Source organism: Oncorhynchus masou, chromosome 31, assembly GCF_036934945.1.
Source record: "Oncorhynchus masou masou isolate Uvic2021 chromosome 31, UVic_Omas_1.1, whole genome shotgun sequence".
NCBI classification, from domain to species: domain Eukaryota; kingdom Metazoa; phylum Chordata; class Actinopteri; order Salmoniformes; family Salmonidae; genus Oncorhynchus; species Oncorhynchus masou.
Window position 1 is genome coordinate 57,292,942 of NC_088242.1, and position 22,119 is coordinate 57,315,060.

The 22,119-nt window shown below is 41.7% G+C and overlaps 1 protein-coding gene across 4 annotated transcripts in view; it reads left to right on the top strand.

The window, feature by feature from the left end:
• Positions 1–18,531, top strand: part of LOC135524159 (liprin-beta-2-like) — a 126,400-nt gene extending 107,869 nt beyond the window's left edge. For 3 of the 4 annotated variants that reach the window (XM_064951418.1, XM_064951419.1, XM_064951420.1), the window contains 20 exons: positions 296–357; positions 440–515; positions 720–826; positions 1,073–1,140; positions 1,419–1,502; positions 1,828–1,888; positions 4,815–4,853; positions 5,232–5,370; positions 6,465–6,600; positions 6,787–6,915; positions 7,072–7,222; positions 7,801–7,912; positions 8,030–8,118; positions 8,514–8,636; positions 8,727–8,852; positions 11,338–11,526; positions 12,065–12,262; positions 15,060–15,125; positions 17,328–17,387; positions 17,587–18,531. In XM_064951418.1, the coding sequence (XP_064807490.1) occupies positions 296–357; positions 440–515; positions 720–826; positions 1,073–1,140; positions 1,419–1,502; positions 1,828–1,888; positions 4,815–4,853; positions 5,232–5,370; positions 6,465–6,600; positions 6,787–6,915; positions 7,072–7,222; positions 7,801–7,912; positions 8,030–8,118; positions 8,514–8,636; positions 8,727–8,852; positions 11,338–11,526; positions 12,065–12,262; positions 15,060–15,125; positions 17,328–17,387; positions 17,587–17,610 (2,039 nt within the window). In that variant the 3' untranslated portion in view covers positions 17,611–18,531. Of the gene's footprint in view, positions 1–295; positions 358–439; positions 516–719; positions 827–1,072; positions 1,141–1,418; positions 1,503–1,827; positions 1,889–4,814; positions 4,854–5,231; positions 5,371–6,464; positions 6,601–6,786; positions 6,916–7,071; positions 7,223–7,800; positions 7,913–8,029; positions 8,119–8,513; positions 8,637–8,726; positions 8,853–11,337; positions 11,527–12,064; positions 12,263–15,059; positions 15,126–15,607 lie in introns of all 4 variants that reach the window. The other variant, XM_064951421.1, reaches the window with a different exon arrangement.
• Positions 18,532–22,119: the final 3,588 nt, after the last annotated feature.

Genomic DNA, 22,119 nt, shown 5'->3' on the forward strand with positions numbered 1-22,119 from the left:
GAGTAGAATGTCCTTTTCCGGGGAGTACCCCGGACCCCCTAACAAATGGGACTGGGATTGGTCAAACTCGCAGTTTAATACATGTACAAAATTATCCTCTTTCCCTAAAAGCATGATGGTCATTACTGCTTTACATAAAAGGTTAACTTGGCCCCGCAGACATTCGATCTGAGATCAACTTCAGTTTCACTCATGGGATTTGTTTTTGCTTTATCCCAGGGAGTTATGAACAGTTGATATTTAAACATAATTACTCTCATTAGTCACAAAAATACATTTTCTTTTCTGTTTTCAGACCAAGAATTGCAAAGGTTGAAAATGGGGATGGAGTCTTTAGTAGCAACTAATTATGAGAAAGTAAGTAAATGTGTCATATTCTAATTTTTTGAAGTTGTACAAAGTGAAGGTATGTTATTAAAGTCCTTTCTATTTGTGTTAGGACCGTCACATAGAGGAGCTGACTGTTCTCCTGGGACAGTACAGGAAGATGAAGGAGGTGATGGCCCTCACTCAAGGTAATATACTCACTGCCTATAAACACTCCCTCCCAGAGATAATACACATTCACTGCTTTTATACACACTTACTCAAAAGTGATAAACGCTGCTTTCATATACTCAAGCTGAGAGCTTGACATTTTTCAAATAAATAATTACAAGAATGTTGAAGAGGCATTGAATAAATTCTGAATATGTGTGTGTGTGTGTGTGTGTATTTAGGGTCCAGTGAGAAGCTCCTGGTTGGGAGCAGTGAGGAGGAACTGAGTGGGAGTCTGAAGATGAGGGCTCTCACCCATAAAGCTCATTCAGACATCATCCGGTCAGCGGTAAGAGAGCTCTGTCTGCTCCTCCTCTGTGAACCACACAACACAGTACAATGACAACCTTGCATTTCTCAAGTACTCGCCCACTCATCATATTTTCATTGAATAGTACTAACACTCTGACTAGTAATACACTCCATGCCTCTGCTCTCATATACCATGCCGGTGTATTAGCAGACTATTTAGTGTGCATACTCAAAGTGTTTAAACTCTTGCTCTAAAGTGTCTGTGTGATATCGCCCTACCCAGATGTCTTCTAGAGGCTCCTCTCCCCTGTTAGTGTCTCCCTCGTCCTTCCAGAAAGAGCTGGACTCCAGGTAAATAAACAAGCCAGCTGACAACCACTGATTGCACACACATGGAGGAAGAAGTCCCCAACGGGCTTGTATTGTTGTTGTTGAAATTAGATGTCCTTGGGAGAGGTTGATCGAAAGTGAATAAAAGGCACTTGTGCCCCTGTACACCCAAACACTTGCAAGCACACTCGCTCTCACAAACACACACACACACACACACACACACACACACACCCTTGTGCCCCAGCCGTGCTCCCTCAGGTTTACCATGTTATATTGGACCTGTCCCTGTGTCCCAGCTGCCGCAGTATCCAGACCTCCCTGGAGACGTCGATGGTGATGGTCTCCCAGAGTGATGCTGGTTGCTTCTACAGCGGAGAATGGCAAGTAGAGCTGAGTCTGTGTGGGTGTGACAGCCAGGCCCACTCGTTGTTTTGGTTGTCTTTAATTAAGGGCCCACTAAAGTGGCTGTGAGTGACCCTGTCACTGTGAAGTCCCCGCCTGGCACAAACAGCCCCCACAGCCCCCCTCTCCTGTAGAGCCCAGCCTGTCACATCACATTACCTACAATCCCCTCCGAGAGGTAGGGCATCCCAAAGACCACAGGCCGCTGCCAACCACTGCCAACTCAGAAATCTACTGCGGAGAGGCCAGCAATACTATAGTGTTGTATTGCTAGTTTGGTTTCAATGTTGTTTTTCTCAATAGGTCCCAACCACGGATGCTTTCAAGTAGCCTGGAGGAGTTACAAAGTGGATCGTTACCAAAGGTTTCATGATTTTGCCGTGTTCATTTGATATATTTTTTTTACCAAGTTTTGACTTGTTTTGTCATTTTTTGTTCATTATTTAAATTACAGGTACATCATTTAAATGTATTACTTTATTAAACATGAACCCGTAGGCTGCCACTCAAAAGAAAACCAACAGTAAGAAATGCATAACAGTTTAAGCAATAATACATTCAGTATAAACATATAAACAGGAGAAGAAAAAACAAAAAGAAGTGGGATCCCCCCTATATATATGCTTATTTATATACAGTACCAGTCAATATTTCACACACCTACTCATTCAAGGTTGTTTTTGTTTTTACTTTTTTTCTAGATTGTAGAATAATAGTGAAGACATCAAACCTATGAAATAACACACATGGAATCATGTAGTAACCAAAAAAGTGTTAAACAAATCTAAATAGATTTAATATTTTAGATTCTTCAAAGTAGCCACCCTTTGCCTTGATGACAGCTTTGAACACTGCCCTCAGAAAGTATTCATACCCCTTGACGTATCCCACATTTTGTTGTGTTCCAGCCTGAATTCAAAATGCATGAATTAGATTTGTTTCGTTAACCCTCTACACACAATACCCCATAATGTTACCCCATAATTCTAACATGTTTTTAGAAGTTTTGGCAAATGGATTGAAAATGAAATACAGAAATATCTCATTTACATAAGTATTCACACCCCTGAGTCAATACATGTTAGAATCACCTTTGGCAGTGATTACAGCTGTGAGTCTTTCTGGGTAAGTCTCTAAGAGCTTTATACACCTGGATTGTACAATATTTGCACATCATTCTTTTTTAAATTCTTCAACTTGGCCTCTCAGGAACATTCAATGTCGTCTTGGAAAGCAACTCCAGTGTATATTTGTTTTAGGTTATTGTCCTGCTGAAAGGTGAATTTGTCTCCCTGTGTCAAATCAACGTTTATTTGTCACGTGCGCCGAATGCAACAGGTGTAGACCTTACAGTGAAATACTTACTTACAGGCTCTAACCAATAGTGCAAAAAAGGTATTAGGTGAACAATATGTAGATAAAGAATTAAAACAACAGTAAGAAGACAGGCTATAATACAGTAGCGAGGCTATATACAGTAGCGAGGCTATAAAAGTAGCGAGGCTACATACAGACACCGGTTAGTCAGGCTAATTGAGGTAGTGTGTACATGAATGTATAGTTAAAGTGACTATTCATATATGACAAACAGTAGTGGCAGTGTAAAAAGAGGGGTTTGGGGGGGCACACAATGCAAATAGTCCAGGTAGCCATTTGATTACCTGTTCAGGAGTCTTATGGCTTGGGGGTAAAAACTGTTGAGAAGCTTTTTTGTCCTAGACTTGGCACTCCGGTACCGCTTGCCATTCGGTAGTAGAGAGAACAGTCTATGACAGGGCTGGCTGGGGTCTTTGACAATTTTTAGGGCCTTCCTCTGACACCGCCTGGTGTAGAGGTCCTGGAAGGCAAGCACCTAAGCCCCAGGGATGTACTGGACCGTATGCACTACCCTCTGTAGTGCCTTGCGGTCAGAGGCAGAGCAATTGCCGTAATAGGTAGTAATGCAACCAGTCCTGATGCTCTCGATGTTGCAGCTGTCTGTTGGAAAGCAGAATGAACCAGGTTGTCCTCTAGGATTTTTCCTGTGCTGTTCCAGTTAAAGGGTTGTTCAGATTCAATTAGATCAGGGGACCATCCTTTTTAAATGGCTAGCTCGGAATATGAGCTTTCCAAAAGTAGATATTTCTGTATTTTGATTTAACTTTACGATTACAATATATCCATCTTAGACATGCAGCATGTGCTTCATTTGTAATTGACCAAACACATTAGAAATGGTATGGGTGCTCTAACAAAAATACATAACCATTTAGTTTCTGATGACTGTTATCCTAACAAAAACAGCTAAACACATACACTACCGTTCAAAAGTGTGGGGTCACTTAGAAATGTCATTTATTTGAAAGAAAATCTAATTTTTTTGTATTTTAAAATAACATAACATTGATTAGAAATATTTAATGTGAAAAATTGCCAAGAAACTGAAGATCTCATACAACGCTGTGTACTACTCCCGTCACAGAACAGTGCAAACTGGCTCTAACCAGAATAGAAAGAGGAGTGGGAGGCCCCGGTGCACAACTGAGCAAAAGGACAAGTGCATTAGAGTGTCTAGTTTGAGCTTCATTAAATAGTACCCGCAAAACTCCAGTCTCAACGTCAACAGTGAAGAGGCGACTCCTGGATGCTGGCCTTCTGTTCTGTGAAGGGAGTACACAGCATTGTACGAGATCTTCAGTTTCTTGGCAATTTCGCGCATGGAATACCCAAAATCTCTCAGAACAAGAATAAGCTAACGGGTTTCAGAAGAAAGTACTTTTTTTCTGGCCATTTTGAGCCTGAAATCGAACCCACAAATTCTGATGCTCCAAATACTCAACTCGTCTAAAGTAGGCCAGTTGTATTGCTTCTTTAATCACGACAACCGTTTTCAGCTGTACTAACATAATTGCAAAAAGGTTTTCTAATGATCAATTAGCCTTTTAAAATTGGAAAACTTGGAATAGCTAACACAACGTTTCATTGGAACACAGGAGTGATGGTTGCTGATATTGGGCCTATGTACGCCTATGTATATATTCCATAAACAATCCACCGTTTCAAGCTACAATAGTCATTTACAACATTAACAATGTCCACACTGTATTTCTGATCAATCTGATGTTATTTGAATGGGCAAAAAAATGTGCTTTTCTTTCCAAAACAAGGACATTTCTAAGTGACTCCAAACTTTTGAACGGTACTGTGCTTGTATTCAAAGACTGTTGTTGTTGAGTTGATGATGCCGATACATTACTATACTAACAGTGTGTGTGTTCTCTTCGTTACATGCACGCTCCCCCTTCCTGTAGCATGTCGTGGTGGGTCAACCAGTTGAACCGGTTTCAGAGGTATTTTCTACTTGCATGATCTCACCACCACTAACCCTTAATCTCTCACAAGCTAACTTTATCCTATCTGACCGGGACAGAGCCAAAGGTTCAGCCGAAACTGTCAAATGTAGTAGCGATCATACTCTAGGTGCCCCTAAGGCTTTTGAAATTGGCCTTTTGTCTGTTGTCTCCTGAACACTTGTGACTCCAGTGGCAGTCCTATCGAATTAACAATGATATGGTCATGAAAGGACAAAATATAAATCTGATTCTCAAATTCTGTTCTGTAATTTAGCAGCATTTCAACTGAAATCTAATGTCAACAGATGCCATTTAATTCCATTTGGATAGACTTGGGACTTGCCTGTAACCATGCCCCCTCCCCTCTCCCCACAGAATCAGCACATCGAAATGAACAAATATCAGACCCTACCAGGGAAGCTGTCTCGACCTGACATGAATGGGGATCGAGAGCAGTATTCTACGCCAGACCAGCTGTCCCCTGACGATAGCGAGGACAGTGAGTTTCACCTAAGTAAGTCACATCTTAAAACACTGCTGCTTGTCTTTTTTTTATCAAACAGCCTTCTGGAATGTTTCAAACAACAAATAACAACAAAACCTTCCCGTGGATGTATATTATAAATTTAATAAATACACTTCTATGGTTTGTTTCAAAAACTGCACTGTTCCACACTTCTCTCACGGTGTGGTTGGTTTGCATGGGGTGGCTATCCTCAATTCTCGCTCACTCTGTACTAATCTTCCACTTGCTGTTGTACTGTTTCTGCTGTCCTCTCTTTTTTTTTGTTCTGTGTGGCTTTCTGCTTGTATCATGGCTGAAGACCGCTGCAGGAGTGCCAGTGCTCCAGCATTAGGTACCGTACTACGACTCACAGGCAGAAGCCCCGTGTCAAAGCACCAGGCCCCTGTTTTCACTATGGATTCAAGTTGTGACTTAAAGTTGATAACTCCAGCCTGTGTTGGAAGGAGTAAGATCCTCAGTGAGTCAGAGAGAGGCATCTCCGATTATGCCTGGCTCTTTTTTCTCGCATGTGTGACTGGTGTTGCAGTGCACAAAGTGCACATTGACCTCAAAAGCAGGGCTCCTTCGGCTTCGTCACGTGAGGCGAGGGTTGTGTGCACAGAGGTCGACCATGGTTGATCTGGCTTAACCATACACTGTAAACATATACAGATGCAACTTGACATCCCATTCGCCTCGGACCATTATTTCATTTCAGTGTATTAAACATGTATATTAGATAAGCGAAAAACGAATTTGTCTTCAAAGATTTTAATTGGCATCCATGAAGACAACATTTACATTTTGTGTGTAATTTTGCTGAAAATGCTGGAGCGCACTAACAATGTTAATGCTTTCATGTTTCACTTTTCGCTTGGCTAACCTTTGGCACAGCAGGATCTTGCGGAAAGCATGATCTGTTTGATATGGGTGGGTCCTGCATGGATAATACCTCAACTTTAGACCCTAAAGAATTGAAGGAATACAGTGTCCTTAAAGCGTTTGCATGACTTACTTTAATTAATAGAACAATGACTTAAATGAGGAAGACAGTTTTAAATAGATTCCAGTACTTACTAAATCTCCATATGCTGCTCTCACAGGAAAGTCGGAGAGACTGGATGAGTCCACACTGTCAGACTTGTCTCCCCTGTCGTCTGGAGTGGACTCAGGACAGCAGTCCCCTGTCTCTCCAGAGAACAAGAAGAACCACCGGAGCATCAAGAAGCTCTGGGGAAAGTGAGTACCTGTACAGCTGACACACACACACACACACACACACGAAGGGCACACTGCTGAAGATCTTTCTAGAGATATTTATTCAGAGACTATTGGTATAAATGCAAAACGATCTGATATTTGTCATCCTGGGTAGAGGTGGTGGACTAGTAATGGTACTGATGTGTTCTATCTCCTCTTCCCTAGGATAAGGAAGACACCGTCTGGCAGCCTGCAGGGAGAGGACCTTGAGCCTGGAGAGTTTAAGAGGGGGGGACTGAGAGCCACCGCCGGCCCTCGCCTGGCCCGGGCCGGAGAGACATTGACCTCTGTGCGGTATGGGATGGACACTATCATAAAATACAGTGTATTATCTTAAACGTGCATGTGATCAAGAATATACCAAAAAAGCCAATGTATTCATTAGATGAGCAGGAATTCCAAAATATTCCAGTCTTGATGATCCAATCAATTGTCTGTCCTCTCCTGCAGGGATCTGAAGACGCCCTTCTCCAAGTGGACTCCGGAGCAGGTGTGTTGCTGGCTGGAAGAGTATGGGCTGGGCCAGTATGTGATTCTGGCCCGACACTGGGCCGACAGCGGGCAAACTCTCCTCTCTGCCTCACCACAGGATTTAGAGAAGGTACACACTGTACAGTCACACAAATTACTCTGCTAACGTATTTTGGTTCCCAGAACGCTGTTGGAAAGTTATTTGTCAAATAAGGCAAGGACATCCTTCCCGGGAACGTTCTGTGTTAGCTGGGTGTTCCTCTAACAACACACTGTATAATCTCCATCAGTATGGCTGTCAAAGCAATGTTTAGCTCGTCCCCTCCAATCATTCTACCTGTCTAGTCATTGCAACATTCTCATCACCATTTAGTTCTACCTGTCTAGTTCTCAAGACGTCATTTCGTTCCGTCTTTCACATCATGTTGCTCAACCTTTGTTGTTGTTTTGAGCTAGTTTGGAGGAGCTATGTTTCAGCTATGTTTTTGTTGTTGCATTTGACAGGTTCCTGTACCAAACGTCATATCAATATATATGTAGGCTGTTCTCAAACTAGCAGGGCAAACTAATTTGTTTAAATCTTGATCACAATTGTGAAATAGTGTGCCAAGTGACTCCAAATCCAGTTACTAAAACTGTCATTTGCAGCACTCACTTTGGAGTAAATAGTGTGCTCATAACCTGGATTAATTTTAATCTTGATATCAGGAGATGGGGATTAAGAATCCACTGCACAGAAAGAAGCTGCAGTTGGCCCTGAAGTCGTTCAGCACCAAACTGACAGAGAAATCCTCTGAACTGGACCACATCTGGGTCACACGTATGTAGGACACAGTAGAGGCCATCAACATATTCACTCAACATTCAGCAAACTTGATGCGATTATTCTGTGTAATCGATCCAGTATAATTGGTTGTTATGTGGTTTATCCTCAAAGGTTGGCTTGATGACATTGGCTTACCTCAGTACAAGGATCAGTTTCACCAGGGAAGGGTAGACGGCAGAATGCTTCAGTACTTGACAGTGGTAAGTACATCCATCGGTTTTCATCGTAGTCTTAGTAGTTTTTGCCTCACTGTTGTGTCTCAGCCACTGTATATAATTCATAAGGCTTTCAGATCTCCCTCGAAAAAGAGGGATCTCAAGGGACTTCCTACACTCAGAAAAAAGGGTTCCAAAAGGGATCTTCAGCTGTCCCCATAAGAGAACACCTTTTTGGTTCCAGGTAGAACTCATTTTGGGTTCCATGTAGAACCCTCTGGAGAAAATGTTCAACATGGAACCCAATCGGGTTCTACCTGGAACCTTAAAGGGTTCTTCAAAGGGTTCTCCTATGGAGCACCTTTTTTCCTAGGAGTGTAGTTAAATCCAGTACAAAAAAAGAAAAAACATGCACAACATATTTGATTCACTTCCTTCAGAACAACCTCTTGTTCCTGAAAGTGACCAGTCAGCTCCATCACCTCAGTGTGAAGTGTGCTATCCACGTCCTCCACGTCAACAAGTTCAACCCCAACTGCCTGAAGAGAAGGCCTGGAGATGAGGTGAGACACGTGCATGTGCACGTTTGTGGGAGTTTTTCCATGTACACACGTATGTAGTTGTGTTTGCTAAGATGTGTTATTACCTACTAGAACAAGACATCTCCCTCGGAGGTGGTTCAGTGGTCTAACCACAGAGTGATGGAGTGGCTTCGCTCGGTGGACTTGGCGGAGTACGCTCCCAACCTGAGGGGCAGCGGGGTGCACGGGGGCCTTATCGTAAGTACAAGGGCCCAATGACTGAATCAGCCCCTTCTTATACCTTTCTACTGCGTTTCAGCTCAGCTCAGGCCGTTATAGTGACAAATATGTCCATAATGGGACATGTATAGTTACATACAATTCCTAAGAGACTATCCCTAAAGAAACTTTTATTTTTAACTGTATCATTTCCACTAATTGGTCTTTTGACCAATCCCATCAGATATTTTTACATCAGCTCTTTTTAAGAGCTGATCTGATTGTTCAAAATAACAATTAGTGAAAATAAAATCAGGGTCTGCCTGTGTAGACGCTGCCTATTTTTCCAATTCATTCCATCCCAACTTTCTGTGTAATCACCTGTATGTAGGCAGGTTAGCATTTTTCCTCATAAATCTTGTTCTGAAGACAGCACTGCAATGGTCACTACCTGGCACAGCCATAAAGTCATAAAATCTGATTTTAAACCTAAACCTATCCATAACCCTAACCTTAACCTTAACCACACTGCTAACCCTAATACCTAACCCTAACCTTATGGCTGCAATATGTAACGTTTTGGGCAACCTGACCAAATTCAGATAGAAATGTGAGTTACAGAACTGTCATTCTCATCGATAGCAAGTCTAAGAAGCGGTAGATCCATTCTATATCCTCTATTTCTATGCTTCCTGTGCTTAAGCCATAATACAGGTGTCAAACTCATTCCACTGAGGGCCGAGTGTCTGCGGGTTTTCGCTCCTCCCTGGTCCTTGATTGATGAATTAAGGTCATTAATTAGTAAGGAACTCCCCACACCTGGTTGTCTCTGACTTAATTGAAAGGAAAAATCAGGCCCTCCGTGGAATGAGTATGACACCCCTGCTCTACACTATACAGTGCATTCGGAAAGTATTCAGGCCCCTTTAATCCTTCTAAAATGTATTAAATAAATAAAAATCCTCATCAATCAACACACAATACTCCATAATAACAAAGTTGTTAGAAATATTTGCAAATGTATGAAAAATTTAAAAAACAGAAATAACTTAAGTAAATAAGTATTCAGACCCTTTGCTATGAGACTCAAAATTGAGCTCAGGTGCATCCTGTTTCCATTGATCATCCTTGAGATGTATTTACATCTTGATTGGAGTCCACTTGTGGTCAATTTAAATGATTGGACATGATGTGGAAAGGCACATACCTGTCTACATAAGGTGCATGTCAGAGCAAAACCAAGCCATGAGGTTGAAGGAATTGTCCATAGAGCTCAGAGACAGGATTGTGTCAAGGCGCAATCTACAGCATTGAAGGTCCCCAAGAACACAGTGGCCTCTATCATTCTTAAATGGAAGAATTTTGGAACCACTAAGACTCTTACAAGAGCTGGCCGCCCAGCCAAACTGAGCAATCGGGGGAGAAGGACCTTGGTCAGATAGGTGACCAAGAACCCGATGGTCACTCTGACAGAGCTCTGGAGTTCCTCTGTTGAGGTGGGAGAACTTTCCAGAAGGACAACCATCTCTGCAGCATTCCACCAATCGGGCCTTTATGGTAAAGTGGCCAGACAGAAACCTCTCATCAGTAAAAGCCACAGGACAGCCCACTTGAAGTTTGCCAAAAAGGCACCTAAAGACTCACAGACCATGAGAAACAAGATTCTCAGGTCTGAGGAAACCAAGATTGAACTCTTTGGCCTGAATGCCAAGCGTCACGTCTGGAGGAAACCTGGCACCATCCCTACGGTAAAGCATGGTGGTTGCAGCATCATGTGTGGGGATGTTTTTCAGCAGCAGGGACTGGGAGACTAGTTAAGATCAAGGAAAAGATGAATGGAGCAAAGTACAGAGAGATCCTTGATGAAAACCTGTTGCAGAGCGCTCAGGACCTTAGACTGGGGCGAAGGTTCACTTTCCAACAGGACAACGACCCTGAGCACACAGCCAAGACAATGCAGGAGTGGCTTCGGGACAAGTCTCTGAATGTCGTTGAGGGGCCCAGCCAGAGCCCAGACTTGAATCTGATCAAACATCTCTGGAGAGACCTGAAAATATCTGTGCAGCAACACTCCACATCAAATCTGACAGAGCTTGAGAGGATCTGCAGAGAAAAATTGGAGAAACTCTCCAAATACAGGTGTGCCAAGTTTGACCTTCTCCCCAAGAATACTCGAGGCTGTAATCGCTGCCAAAGGTGCTTCAACAAAGTACTGAGTAAAGGGTCTGAATACTTGTGTAAAAATAGGTTTTTCCTTTGTCATTATGGGGTATCGTGTGTATATTGATGGAAAAAAAAACAACGATTTAATCAATTTTACAATAAGGCTGTAACCTAACAAAATGCGGAAAAAGTCAAGGTGTCTGCAAGCTTTCCGAAGGCACTGTACTTGCTTGTTTTGTCATATAAACTGACATTAGGCAAACTATTAACATCGCTCAGTTCTGCTTCCAGGGCATGATTCATGACAATAAATGTCAACCACCCTGTATCTTCCTCTGAATCTTCTCTAATGACCCCCCAGATTCTGGAGCCTCGTTTTAACTCAGACACCCTGGCCATGCTGCTGAACATCCCCCCTCAGAAGACCCTGCTGCGACGCCACCTGGCCACCAACTTCAACATGCTGGTGGGCTCCCAGGCTCAGCAGGAGAAGAGGGAGTTCATGGAGTCGTCTGGCTACACTCCCCTCAGCACCACAGCCAAAGTCAGGGTAAGAGATGACAGTACTGTACTGTAGTAACGCCAAGGGCTGAACCACCACCCTGTTAGGAGCCCTCGTTTTTGTTGTTTCTCTCTCCCTCCCTCCTCTCTCAATCTCCTTTTCTTACTCTCTCATCCCCCTCTCTCACTGTCTCCTCTTTCTATCTTCATCTCCCTATCCCCCTCCCTTTCCCCCATCTCTTTCAGGAGACAGGCACCTTAATCCTTAGTGTGACCCCTCAGACCTGGCTAAGCTCTAAGACCAGGGCTGCTCCAAGCAGCTTTTCGGGCAGCAAGCTTTTGTAGCACCACGTATCTCGAACACCCACCATTTTTTTAAGGCTAGTAGAAAATGTGCGGAGGTAAAATGTAGCGATAGCATAATGCACTTAGGCAGCACAATTAGGGTTATAGGAACCATTTTTAAACAGCACTGTCCATTTGTATGCTGTTTAGAAATATTTTCACTGATTATGGTTAAAGGGACAGAATAGAAATGATACACAACTTTCTCTCAGTCTGTTCATAAAGCATGTCCTCCCATTCAGCCAAAGAAGTTGGGCTTCTCAAACTTCGGCCACCTGAGGAAGAAGAGATGTGACGACTCGACTGACTACATCTGCCCCCTGGAGGCGGCCCAGGCCCAGGCTCAGCTCCAGGCGGTGGTGAACGGGGCCCACCGGCCCTACTCCGGCTTTAGGGGCCTCAGCCCAATCCTGGACAGAGACCCAGACAGACGAGAGCAGGTGGGGCTATACAGCTGATGATGTCACACTACTGTATCTACCTACCCATCACTACTCAGCTTGCAGCCAATAACCCCACCTCTTCCTGCCATGCCCATCCAACGCTACCCAAAACCCACTCCAGCACACCCACCTCCACACCCCTCACGTGCCATCATCTAACACCCAACAACCAAACCTAGCCTGGGGCATGAGCTGCTTCTGGATACTTAGGTTGTTTTACACAGGAAGCCCAATTCTGATCTTTCTTCCACTAATCAGTCTTTTGACCAATCACAACAGATATTTTTCAGAGCTGGGTTTATTGGTCAAAATACCTATTAGTGAAAAACCCTCCTATGTTCTCTGTGGATCTACAAGCCTAGTGTTCAGCTGTGATATATCAGCCAAAGGTGTCATGTACCATTATTTTAGAGGTGGCACGAAGTATGTAAAGATGTACGGGTGGTGTCCCCCTGGAAGTTGAAGAATTTTGCAATTTTCAAACACCTGAAACAGCTTTTTCCTGGCATCTAGAGCCATAATCATTATGCCTAATTCAATGTTAAAAGAAAAAGACAGTTTTTCTGCATCGGTTATCTATATATTGCACTAACATGCCTAGGATGTTATTTCCACATTACAACACAGCACGTGGGATCATAACACACATCATCAATACAGGAACATATCATGGCATCCTAATTACAACACAAATATCATTATATTATCATAAGGTGCCAGATTACATTTAAACCAAATATTTTTCTGCATATCTAAGCATACCTCATGAGCTGTCAGTATCCTCCTAAATGTGCTTCTGTGCATAAATCTGGGTAAAAGACTGAAGGAATTTGAGTCAGTACATTATTCAGTACATTTAGTAATTGCTTGCATTTCCAAAATTTGGCAACCTTGCCAGCAGGCATCTAAGATAGTTGGACAAGCTACTCTAACTTGATTGACAGCCCGAAATGGCTTGATTGCTTGTTATGAGGTTGGGAGACCGGGAACCAACTTCATAAAATTGTAAGTTGGCTAGTAATACAGGGAAACAACTTGTACTCTTTGCCTGGTGTACTCTTTGCCTGGACCAGTCAGTGTGCCCCCTCTGCAAAATACTGCTTAGAGATATTTTATAAATAATTACGATAAAATGTGTGCTTAAAATTGAAGTTTAGTAAATCATTTTACATGTGCCCTTGTGCCCCATATGAGCATGACGCTTCTGATATTATCACATCAGCCCTTTAATGCACTAAGATTATACCACTGACGTAAACAACATTGTGCATCATTGTATTGATCCTTTTAACACACATATTTGAGATTCACCTAATGGTATTGATCCATTGTTTAAAAAATGTTTTTCTAACCAGTAGAAAGCAATGTTGCTTGTTTGTCAGACAGTTGTGGAATGAACTTGTGCAATATTTGCATATGGAGGTATATATTTATGTTGGTAAATTGAAAGAAGTATAATGGAAAGTACAATGAGATTGTGTAGCTGTGTACATTTTGACAGAATCCAGATTGTGAGTATCATGCACTGTTCTTTACAAATGTGACTGTTATAATATTTTTCTAGTTAAAGATTACGCTTCAATCAAGGAAGCCCTCTTGTTGTCATTAATTGTAAATAGTACTATCCAAATCCGTCAATAAAAATCATAAGTGTGATAAAGGAGTGGAATACTTCCTGATAACCTATTTAATACATGCAATCTTTGTACAAAGCGTGCTTCTCATATTAGAAAAAGAGAAAGTTGTCTTGTCTCGGTTTTATGTTGAAATCATCTCTGTCCATTATCAATATTTACAGTTTTAAGAACTTGAATCAAAGATACACTGTAAGGATTTGCGTTGCACGGTACAGGGACATCTGAATGCATAATTAATTAACCAGTATCATTCACTAACTAGCCCTCATCAATGCTTCTGATCATCATGATTGGCCCATTGTATGCAAGATGGAGGAGTGCATGTTGGAACAGGACTATCCCATCATGCACCTTGGGGGGAGGGGCTCAACCATCTGCAGGTACATCTTTATCATAAATCCATAATGACCATGTTCCAGGCTGACTTCACTGCAGACACCTGCCTTAAATCATTGGTTTATGCAATGCAACGACTGCAATGTAGTCGGCCTGGAACGTGACCTATGACTTGAACAGTGGTGCTTGCTCAGCACCTACAGTAGATCCTTCTACCCTCCCATCCCATCATGCATGGAAGTAACAACGTGTAACTGCCAAAATAAAGGAAACACCAACATAAAGTGTCTTAATACGGCATCGGACCACCACGAGCCAGAACAGCACCTTGTCAATGCACCTTGTAATAGATTACATAAGTGTCTGGAACTCTATTGGAGGGATATAACGTCATTCTTCCGTGAGAAATTCCATCATTTGGTGTTTTGTTGACGGTGGTGGAAAATGGTGTCTCAGGCACCGCTCCAGAATCTCCCATAAGTGTTCAATTGGGTTGAGATTTGGTGACAGACGGCCATGGCACATGGCTTACATTGTTTTCATGCTCATCAAACCATTTAGGGACCACTCGTGCCCTATGGATTGGGGCATTGTCATCCTATGGGGGCATAGCTATGGTAGACACAATACTTTTAATACATTATCCTAAGCATGATGGATTGTTAATTGCTTACTAAACTCAAGAACCACAGCTGTGTGGAAGCACCTGCTTTCAATATACTTTGTATCCATTATCTTGGCAGTTACCTGTATGTCATTGATGTCCTAGCCTGTCAGTAGTACAGTAACCCCGGAACTAGGTGTTGTGTTTGACTTTGCAGATGGCGGTGACAGAGGGGACCGTACTGCAGATAGAAGCTCTTTCTGAGGGAATAAACCAACTCACGGTAAGTAGTTCCTCAATCCGTCTCATTCAACAAGCTTTTTGACAGTACTGTAAATAATTAATAAACTAACCAGTTAACAAAGTATTTTCTGTTACGCTGTTAACACTGGTGTAGGATGCACCCCCGCAGCGCCCACAAGCTCTGGGATCCTCCTGGAGGTATTGCAAATACTTCTCCCTGCCCCGTGGTAGAATTTCAGGAAGTTAGCTGCCCCTCCCCCCCAAGGGGTGCCTTGCTCAGACTTTGCAGGTGGGGCCTCGCAAAACTGCGCTACGCCACTGGCTGTTGTGTTTTGTATTTCTCCTCAATGCTACAGTGCTATGTTGTTCTGATATTTCCTGACAGTGGAGGTTTCAACTGAATAAAGCGGTTTCGACAAGTAGATTTTAAAGTTAGGGACATTACTCTAAAGCCTTTAACTGACAAACATTGCAGAATAATGCTTCCTGCTAACCCCAGCCCCTGGCCCTTCTTGCTTTCAGTATTTGCTAAGCCGAGACGAAGTTCTGAAGGAGATGAGACGGGCTCAAACAGCACTAGTCTGAGAGGACGCTACGCTGGCCACACTAATTAACGCAGCCAATCAACCAAGGGAAACCTCTATCTGCCTCATACCTCAACCTAACCTCAATGCAGGAGGCTTTACCAGCAATCTCAACTGGCCATACCCCTTACCTCATCATAATACAGGACTATAATGAATACTACTTCTGTATTAGTGGCACGAACACAATGACCGGTGAAGGAATTCTGTTTTACATGCGTCATTGGTGTGTAGCGCTTCCCCAAACTAGAGTAAATAGCATGTGTTTTATATTTTTGGTGAAAGGTATAGGTCTACAACACTTGAGCTTTTAGGACATGCTTTTTCCCCTATGCAAATTAGCCTGTAAGATTGCACACACTGTATTATTTTGTACTATTTGACAACTTTTTTGTATGTTTTTTTTTAGATTAGGGTCGTTCCACTAAATTAGTCTCTTTTGGGTAGTTTAATTTGGTTTAAAAAAATATATATATTTAACCTAATTTTAACTTTCTGTCATGAAGAGCACATGTTCAACATAATAAAAAAACATGTTTCCCCATCTCAAGAGGTTAAATGAAAAACAAAAGACAATAGCAAGTGCCTATTGAGTGGCAAATAAAGTAACCAGGTTTATTGTAACAGGGTTGACGATTTCATCTTAAGTCGGCCATAAATCCTCGTGTGAGAGGGGGAATGGAAGCTTGTTTTGTGCAACGGGGAGGGTCAAATGAATGCAAGCTTAAAAAAAAGGAAATTGTTAAAAACAATTCTAGCCTGTCTATCAGTGGGTGACAGGATTGACGTGTCATGTTCGACCGACAAGGGTAGAATCAGCTCGCCTGCTTTTACACTATGATTTGACTATAAGATGTTCAATGTTTCTCCTTTTTTTTATGTTCCAAAAGGAATCGTTTCACCATATTACAATGAGAGTTCAGTACATGTAACAGGGTTGACCTTAAAATGAGGGACATTTCTTTCTTTCTTTTTTTTTACCTTAAAATAAATCACAAATCTCATGAATTAAATAATAATATTCAGAAATTACTTTGACAAAGCAACAAAATAACTAGGGCTTTCAATGAAGGTGAAAACTTGGAGAAATGTTGGGGTTAAATCACAGAGGGACATGTCAAAATGCAGAATTTTGGCCCTTTAGCAAGTCTTTAGGCATATTTAAAACCAGATGCATTGAATTATCAATGTGGTCTATATTAAAGGGCATTTAATTTAAGAGTCTTTTAAAATTCCATATTTATGCACAATTTCTTCTTCAAATATCAAAAGGATGCAAAGGGGACTCATTTCGTGGAACAACCCATTACCTGGACACATCCATGATTCAAACAAGGCACTAAGACATACTGCAAACAAACACACCAACACTTAATACAGCTAATTTGTATATGACCAATAAGAAACAGTTTTTTTCTATGTTTCAACACATAATTCGCATATAATTGAATAGGCAGATGTTGTCCTTTAAGTAAGTCCCTTTAACAGTCACCAGAATGGAGGATTGCTTCTGTAACAGAAGAAATACTAAGGGAAGCCTGCTCCCTGGGAGTTAGGTAGCCCAGTGACATGTCCATTCCCAGGTATAACCTGTACAGTATGAGGATCCTATTGCAGGTTAATCTGCATCAACCCAGCACATCACAATATCTCACTAGGGTTTCAGAGAGGAGAGAGGGGCTGAAGCTGTTCCAAACATCAAAGGCAGACCCATACTGGTGAGTTTTAATTGACTTATTTTTATCATTTGTTTCACCATTCTAGAGCAAACATAGTATAATTAAAGTATTTTTAGGGTTGAGTACCCTTATGTACCTTCAATCCATGTTATTACAGAAGTATAACCTATGTCACTTTTTTTCATGTAAGTTATAATTTCTACAACAATAAACTATACTGTTGTTATCAAATGTTCAGGTCATAAGGGAAACCACCCTCTGACCTAATCATGTAGACATGGGGAAGATAGAGAGCAAACAACCAGCCCTGGACATTCCCAAGATAATCTCAACCTAGTGGGAGAAACCACCAGCCTCGACCATGACCATTCCCAACATGAACTTCAATTTCTCAACCCTGTGGGGGAGGAGAGAGCAAGCCACTAGCCCCAGACATACCCAGTGTATTCTCCTCCCGGTGGGGGAGGAGAGAGCAAGCCACTAGCCCCAGACATACCCAGTGTATTCTCAACCCTGTGGGGGAGGAGAGAGCAAGCCACTAGCCCCAGACATACCCAGTGTATTCTCAACCCTGTGGGGGAGGAGAGAGCAAGCCACTAGCCCCAGACATACCCAGTGTATTCTCCTCCCTGTGGGGGAGGAGAGAGCAAGCCACTAGCCCCAGACATACCCAGTGTATTCTCCTCCCTGTGGGGGAGGAGAGAGCAAGCCACTAGCCCCAGACATACCCAGTGTATTCTCCTCCCTGTGGGGGAGGAGAGAGAGCAAGCCACTAGCCCCAGACATACCCAGTGTATTCTCCTCCCTGTGGGGGAGGAGAGAGCAAGCCACTAGCCCTGTGGAGAATCCTTAACAAGCCCAACGATTTTGTCCCTCTATCCAAATACTGTGTGGGGATAGCTGCCGCCAGGACCCAGGAGTACCTCCTGTTTCCCTCGACCTGGAGGACATGTTCCAGCTCTCAACGAGATCTTCCTAATAACCTACATTACCCAGAGCAGCCACCTCCACATGACCGACTCCTCCAACTGCACCACAATGACAAAAGCAGCAGCACATCTTTCTGGGTGCTGACTGGGCGTGGGCTGTGCTGGAGAGGCCCACCAAGAACCCCTGCATCTAGATTGCCGTGCAGATCCTGCACCTGACTGAGAGGGGGAGGGACGACAGAGGACTCCCCCCCCCCCCCCCCCCAGAGATATATACTGAATCTATATACTGCTAATAGGAACAAGGCAGAGATGGTGGTGTATTTTTGCACCTCCATCGGTAATGACTGCTACTCCTTCTTTCTCCTATTTGGCCACAAGGGCGACTCTGGCAACATCTATGGGGTGCTGAGCAACAAATGTCACAATGCTATAGGAAGAATAAGAACAACCGGGCACTATTTGAGAATTTCCTTAAAAGGGTCCATGTTCTTACATACGCCCACAGGAACGGTGAGAGATGGTGACCCTTTAACTCTGCTCATCAAGTTTACCTGACCAGTATGATCGATAACCGTGCAACCATTTGTTACATTTCTCTGTGTCTATTGTAGAGTTTCAAATGGGGGGGGGACTGTTGTGCTTGGTGGGTTTATGCTTGCCTGGGACTCGGGGATCCAGTCTGCTGAAATTGGCCCGTGTCCATGTCTCGTGTAAACGACTGACCCATGCCTGCTGACAGCTGCTCACACCCTTGTGTTTAGTATTTATTTTAATGGGCTTAACATTTCACTGGCATCGCACCAGTGTGGAAATTCGCTTATCACTACCAAATGACATTAAAACCTTTTTACAGCATACAATACAGCAAATATGATTTGCCATAAAATATTTTTGTATTTTCTATGATGGATTTAATGACTGATCACATTGCGGTATCTTCGCCCATAACATGATTCTAAGTCAATGACTGTTCATTTGATTAAGGTGGATTATTTTTTGTTAAAACTAATGAAACAAAAATGGAGAAAAAAAAGAGGATGGAGTTGGAAATAAAATATGTATTTCTGGATGTCTTGAGTTATCTTGTATAGAAAAGGAATATGTATGTTGAGTAAAGGTCGACCGATTATGATTTTTCAATGCCGATACCGATCATTGGAGGACCAAAAAAAGCTGATACAGATTAAATCGGCCGATTTTTATATATATATTTGTAATAAATGACAATTACAACAATACTGAATGAGCAATGAACACTTTTATTTTAATTTAAAATAATACATAAATAAAATCCATTTAGTCTCAAATAAATAATGAAACATGTTCAATTTGGTTTAAATAATGCAAAAACATTGTGTTGGAGAAGAAAGTAAAAGTGCAATATGTGCCATGTAAAAAAGCTAATGTTTAAGTTCTTTGCTCAGAACATGCGAACATATGAAAGCTGTTGGTTCCTTTTAAAATGAGTCTTCAATATTCCCAGTTAAGATTAAGAAGTTTTAGGTTGTAGTTATTATAGGAATTATAGGACTATTTATCTCTATACCATTTGTATTTCATATACCTTTGACTATTGGATGTTCTTATAGGCACTTTCATATTGCCAGCCTAATCTCGGGAGTTGATAGTCTTGAAGTCATAAACAGCACTGTGCATCCCAGCATTGCTAAGAGCTGCTGTTTGAATGAATCCTTACGAGCCTGCTGCTGCCTACCACCGCTCAGTCAGACTACTCTATCAAATATCAAATCATATACTTAATCATAATATAATAAACACACAGAAATACGAGCCTTTGGTCATTAATATGGTAAAATCCGGAAACTATAATTTTGAAAACAAAACGTTTATTCTTTCAGTGAAATGTGGAACCATTACGTATTTTATCGAACGGGTGGCAACCCTAACTCTAAATATTGCTGTTACATTGCACAACCTTCAATGTTATGTCATAATTATGTAAAATTCTGGCAAATTAATTACGGTCCTTGTTAGGAATAAATGGCCTTTCAACAGTTTGCAACGAGCCAGGCGGCCCAAACTGCTGCATATACCCTGACTCTGCTTGCACTGAACGCAAGAGAAGTGAGACAATTTCCCTACTTAATATTGCCTGCTTACATCAATTTCTTTGAACTACATATGCAGGTTTAAAAAAAATATACTTTTATATTGATTTTAAGAAAGGCATTGATGTTTATGGTTAGGTACATTATTTTTTTCACGAATGCACTTTTGTCAAATCATCAAGTTGAAGAAGGCTGGGATTCGATGATAAAATAACAGGCACCGCATTCATTATATGCAATTAAGAACAAGCTATTTAACCTAGTAATATCATCAAACATGTGTAGTTAACTAGTGATGATGTGAAGATTTATAGTTATTTTATAAGGTAAGTTTAATGCTAGCTAGCAACTTACCTTGGCTCCTTGCAGCCACAAGGTCCTTCTGATGTTGCACTCATGTAACAGGTGGTCAGCCTGCCACGCAGTCTCCTCATCAATTGCAATGTAATCGGCCATAATTGGCATCCAAAAAGGCCGATTACAGATTATTATTACATCTGGAAATCGGCCCTAATTAAATCGGCCAAGCCGATTAATCGGTTGTCCTCTAATGTTGAGGATTATGCTCAGTGGTAAGTAGCATACTGTAAATAAATCATTTGTGTTTAAATATGCAGGTTTGCTATAGCCTCATGTCATATACAGTCATCTCCCAATGAAATATATTATTTTATACTAATACAAATGCTCAGAGAAAGAGATTTTGTTTAACAACCCCCCATAAGTGTCTTGCTGACATCAAATGTTGGATGTCTGAATTGTTATTCCAACTCAATGATAAGAAATCCAAGGTTGTTTTATTTGGCCCTGACCTTGCTAGAACCCAGATTTGTCCATCAATGTGAAACCTACGGACAGAAACCATTGTGTCTTATTTGACTTTGACACATTACAGAACTTTTTGTACATAGTCCCCACATTTTAGGGGACCAAAACTATCAGAACAAATTCTCTTATGTGTAATACAGTAGGCAATACTTTGTATTTGGTCCCCTATTCCTAGCACAAAATGATTACGTCAAGCTTGTGACTACAAACTTGTTGGATGCATTTGCAGTTTATTTTGGTTGTGTTTCAGATTGTTTTGTGCCCAATAGAAATGAATGGTAAATAATGTAGTGTCATTTTGGAGAATATTTTTCTAAACACTTCTACATTAATGTGGATGCTACTGTACCATGATTACAGATAATCCTGGATGAATCTTGAATAATGATGAGTGACAAAGTTAGAGGCACAAATATTATACCCCACAAAATGCTAACCTCCCCTGTTATTGTAATAGGGAGAGATTAGCATGTCTTGGGGGGTATGATATTTGTGCGTCTGTAACTTTCGCACTCATGGTAGCATCCACATGAATGTAGAAGTGTTTAGAAGCAATAGGGGACCAAATACTTTTTACTACTTGAATACACATATACTGTAAGTGAATTTGTCCCAATATGTTTGGTCCCCTAAAATGGGTGGACTATGTGCAAAAAGTGCTGTAATTTCTAAGCGGTTAACCCGATATGGATGAAAATACCCACAAATTAAAGCTAACATTCAGTACTTTTATTTAATTGTATTATTTTACGATGTGAAGCACTGTGTTACTTGTATTGAAAAGCTCTACACAAATAAAGTTATTAATGTGGCTTACATAATTGTAAATTAATGGATTTGTGTTTAAATAAGCTAAGGACCCTGAGACTAAACACCTCCCTCTGGAACTGGATCCTGGACTTTCTGACAGGCTGCCCCCACGTGGTAAGGGTAGGTAACAAC